At 40.0% G+C, this 4,435-nt stretch overlaps 1 protein-coding gene across 1 annotated transcript; it reads right to left on the bottom strand.

The window, feature by feature from the left end:
- Positions 1 to 209: 209 nt before the first annotated feature.
- Positions 210 to 3,068, bottom strand: LOC106585332 (tumor necrosis factor ligand superfamily member 15). The gene is made up of 4 exons (XM_014171423.2): positions 2,840 to 3,068; positions 2,303 to 2,330; positions 2,153 to 2,206; positions 210 to 2,060 (listed from the first exon to the last, which is right to left on the bottom strand). The coding sequence occupies exons 1-4, from the start codon at positions 3,041 to 3,043 to the stop codon at positions 1,576 to 1,578; spliced, it is 771 nt and encodes a 256-aa protein (XP_014026898.2). The 5' UTR covers positions 3,044 to 3,068; the 3' UTR covers positions 210 to 1,575.
- Between the last annotated feature and the right edge of the window lie 1,367 nt (positions 3,069 to 4,435).

Below are 4,435 nucleotides of genomic sequence, written 5' to 3' on the forward strand. Positions count from 1 at the left end.
TAAGGTGATGATAAGTATCTTCTTTCATAAGAGGGGATGAATTATATTTTACATGTTTCAAAGTCATTTACTGTATTCAAAGATTAATTAAAATGCTATACCTTTTTCACACTAGAAATGCACCCGGATATTGGTACAGGTCATAAAGGGTAGACATTTATTTTACATGGAAGTGAAGACTATTGCCTAATAATGTGAATGTGAAAATGTTCTGTGAAAATGAAAACTTTAGTTTTTATTTAATTACTTTTTTTGAACATCAATGTAAACTCTTAGTCAACACTAAGTCGAGCAGACGGGTGCAGAACCCAAACACAGTGGGAATATTACTATTGCTCACCCCTTGTAAACATTAAGCCATGCATCAGTTAATCATCATTTACAATGGGTGTTGACCATCACGATGGTGCAATAGTGCGCATTCCTTACATTCTTAAGTAAGGTTAGGCTGATGTGGTAAACAACATATTGCATGTTAGCCTTCCCTGTGGCTCAGTTGGTAGAGCATGGTGTTTGCAACACCAGGGTTGTGGGTTTGATTCCCATGGGGGGCCAGTACAAAAAAAATGCATGAAATGTATGCATTCACTACTGTAAGTTGCTCTGGATAAGAGTGTCTGCTAAATGACTAAGATGTAAATGTTCATCCTGTTGTTAATCTGCTGGAGACACATCAAACATCACTTTTTTTATACAGTAGAAGATCAGGATGAGCTTTAGGGACATTTGTAGCGGACACAGTCAGACTCTACTCATGGCTAAGTTCAATAACACAAACTGATTACAAGGCTTTCCAGGTATTGGGTAAGATCATCAATTTAATTTGATAGAAAGTTCCCTAATTGCCTGTGTTACGGACATCACTGTTCTTGCTTATTATACTTTCTCTCCTGCACCAGCTCACACTGAGACTGACTGGAACTTGAGACCTCTGTCTTGCAAATAAACGTGACTACCCTCTTGACAACTTCTCTGGGGCACGGGTGGAGACATTTCAGGCTGAGGAGAGAGGTTACAAATCCCCATCTGTTACACCTGCTCATTTGAATTCTCTGTTGCTGACCAGGTGAAACAATATGAAACAGACTGATTTAAATAATCTACTGGAGTTGCAGAGTAAAATGTATGACATTTCAGAGTAAAGGAGTAGCCTCTCCTTTTATCACATTACGATCACATTTGTTTGACACTTTGATATTGGCAAAATACCAATTTGTGGAAACATAATTGGGCTGCCTGTGTTAATGCACTGTTTTACTGAACAACAAGTTATTCATGGACACTTTATGAGAGCATAATAAAACTGATTTCCTTCTTCAAGTGCTCTCTCACACACATTATGAAATAATTATAAAATGAAAACTCCAAGAAGTAAGTAAAGTATACAGTGGACAGACATTCATTTGTCTGATAAGTGTGGTTAGTGATTACACTAATTTCCACAATGTTAGGCTATCATGGAGATGTCACAGAAAACAACAAAGTTATGGCGTAGTCAATAAAAAACGAACAAAACAATATAGCAGTATATAAGTCCATTATTATCCCTGCACCTGTTGTTTCTGGGGAACAACATCAAATGAGATGTGCCCCAAAAAATGTCCTGTCTTCTTGAAGGAGCATCAGCTCATGGTACCTGTCCCCCTTCCTCACTCTGAGCCTGTCCCCAGCTTTTAGTTTAAACACCCCGGACGTGCAGAGGGACTTTTCCCAGTACTGAGTACCTGAGTCCTCGTTGCAGCCCTCTGAATCAGTTGGCTGACAGTCATTCGATTTGGGAATGCAGTCCACTGTGTCAGATGCTGTTAGCAGGTCTCTGTTTTTTTGGTAGCTCTTTGCAAACAGGATTACTTTCTGGGTGAGGATGAAACCTGAGTCCTCCTCGTTACACACAAAGTGACCAGGGCTTCGGAAGGTGATCTGCAGGTAAACCATGTACATGCCATCTTTGAGCACGATGAGGTCGCCGTCATGATACTTAAAGCCGCTAAGGTGAGCAAGTCCAAGGTTGTACTCCCATTCAAGGTATACCATTTTTGAATGATTAAATGAGTATGGAGCTGGAGGAGAGACAAGAGAGGCCATTACTTTTTAGCTTAGTCTTAATGATTGGTCTTTCAAGGAATAGTGTGTGTGTGTATCATAATTGTACCTGTCAGATGGGCACTTAGATTGTTTTCAATTTGCTGCTGCTGTTGAACACTGCCTATGGCGGGATAAAATAGACAGTGAGGATGATGATGATGATAATAATAATGATGATGATTAGAATATCATAACCATAGTCATAATAATAATTTACCCATAGAATCACCTCCAGCTGAAGTGTGCTACAAATAAAAACACAAGATCCATTAAGATTTTCTGAGCATAATCTCTTAAAAATGTATTTGATTTGGCTCCCGAGAGGCACAGCAGTCGAAGGCACTGCATCTCAGTGCTTTGAGATGTCACTACAGACACCCTGGTTCGATTCCAGGCTGTATCACAACTGGCTGTGTTTGGGAGTTCCATAGCGCGGTGCGCAATTGGTCTTGGTTTGGCCGGTGTAGGCGTTATTGTAAATAAGAATTTGTCCTTAACTGACTTGCCTAGTTAAATATATATTGATCTAAATACAGTGCCCAAGTATTACCACAACCTCCAAAATTAGAATGACTAAGCGTGTTCTGATGTTGGTTCTCTAATAATTATACACATTTACTGTAGGCTACTGTACCAGTTCACGTTTCTAACCACACACAACACTATGCATAAATGATTCCGAATCGGGATTATTTGCAGGTAACAGGTTGATTTAATCGAAGAACACTTGTGCGCTGTTGAATGAGAAGCTCACCTGGTAGTCTGCTGCTTTATGATGATATGCGTTTAGCAAGAGTACAGCACAAGACAGAAGTAAAGAGACAAGCGCAGCGAACCGAGTGAGGCACATTGGCCGCCCTTTGTCTCTGCGGTTCACTCGGGCATAAAGACTCCTGTCACTCTCCGCTGGGATCTCACAGCAAACTGCTTCAGCGCCAACAGCTGTCATTATCAGCATGTAGGGAGTAGTCAATGGCTTTTGACATTCAAGTCCGACTTTTATTAATGTTGTCGCCCACGTTGCACCCAGGGGCGTTTCTAGGATTTGAAAACATTCGGAGTTTAGTTCCAAACCAGGGGGATCCTGAATTTGGTGCCCTTTGATATTAACATTGACAGAAGATATTTCTCACGTAACTGGCACCTTCCTACCTGCCACAGCAGACAGTTCCAGTACTTAATTACAGTAGCTACTGTGGGTCTCTACTCTGGAACACTCTCTACTCTGGAATACATCTACAGTCAGTTGTGGAAATAGTACACAATTGTCATACTTGAGTAAAAGTAAAGATACCTTCATAGAAAATTACTCAGTAGAAGTGAAAGTCACCCAGTAAAATACTACTTGAGTAAAAGTCTAAAAGTATTTGGTTTTAAATATACTTAAGTATCAAATGTAAAAATAAAAGTACAAATCAATTCCTTATATTAAGCAAAGCAGACGGCCACATTTTGTATATTTGTATTTATTTACAAACAAAGCATGTGTTTATTGAGTCCGCCAGATCAGACTAAGGATGACCAGGGATGTTCTCTTGATAAGTGTGTGAATTAGACCATTTTTCCTGTCGAGTACTTTTGGGTGTCAGGGAAAATGTATGGAGTAAAAAGTACATCATTTTGTTTAGTGAAGTTAAAGTAAAAGTTGTCAAAAATATGAATAGTAAAATAAAAGTACAGACCCAAAAATCTACTTAAGTAGTACTTTAAAGTATTTTTACTTAAGAGAGAGAATAAAGTAGACGGCATCGGTCAAAATCATGATTTATGACCCTATGTCTGGATGGGGCGTGCATGCCCAAATAAGGGCATCCGGCCAGGACATCCTGGCGGGAAGGTGTCACGTGATTAGGGCCATATAGTTGCATCCTGTTCTGTCACGTGTTAGAGTGTGTGTTATTTTATATCTATATTGCATCTATTCCTTTGAAGTTGTCATGATGATTGATGTGTAGGGACCTCGTTGAACTGGGGGGTTGTGTTTGAACATTTCAAAGAGGATGGCCCCACACCCCACCTATTTTATTGCTCTTAGGGTTGTTGTCTATAAAGTAGGAATGTCCAGGGGGGGGGATTGTGTTGGAGGCAGACGACTTATAAATAAGACCCAGAACAACATACGCGGCCCCAGAACACTAAACAAGATTTTAAAAATAAATATGGATTTTGGTAAAGCAGTGATGACCGTAACAATGGAAGCAGGACCGCGGGTGAAACATAGAGAAAAGACCCAGTATAAAGCAACAATATACGATGCGCCAAAAAAGCGGTTTCTATGTGTGTATAGAACCCAAATACCGCCCGCAACTGCACTGAAAGATCAAGTGATGATGTCTAATGGACAGCACTG

The sequence above is a fragment of the Salmo salar genome, chromosome ssa24 (assembly GCF_905237065.1).
Source record: "Salmo salar chromosome ssa24, Ssal_v3.1, whole genome shotgun sequence".
Lineage (NCBI taxonomy): Eukaryota > Metazoa > Chordata > Actinopteri > Salmoniformes > Salmonidae > Salmo > Salmo salar.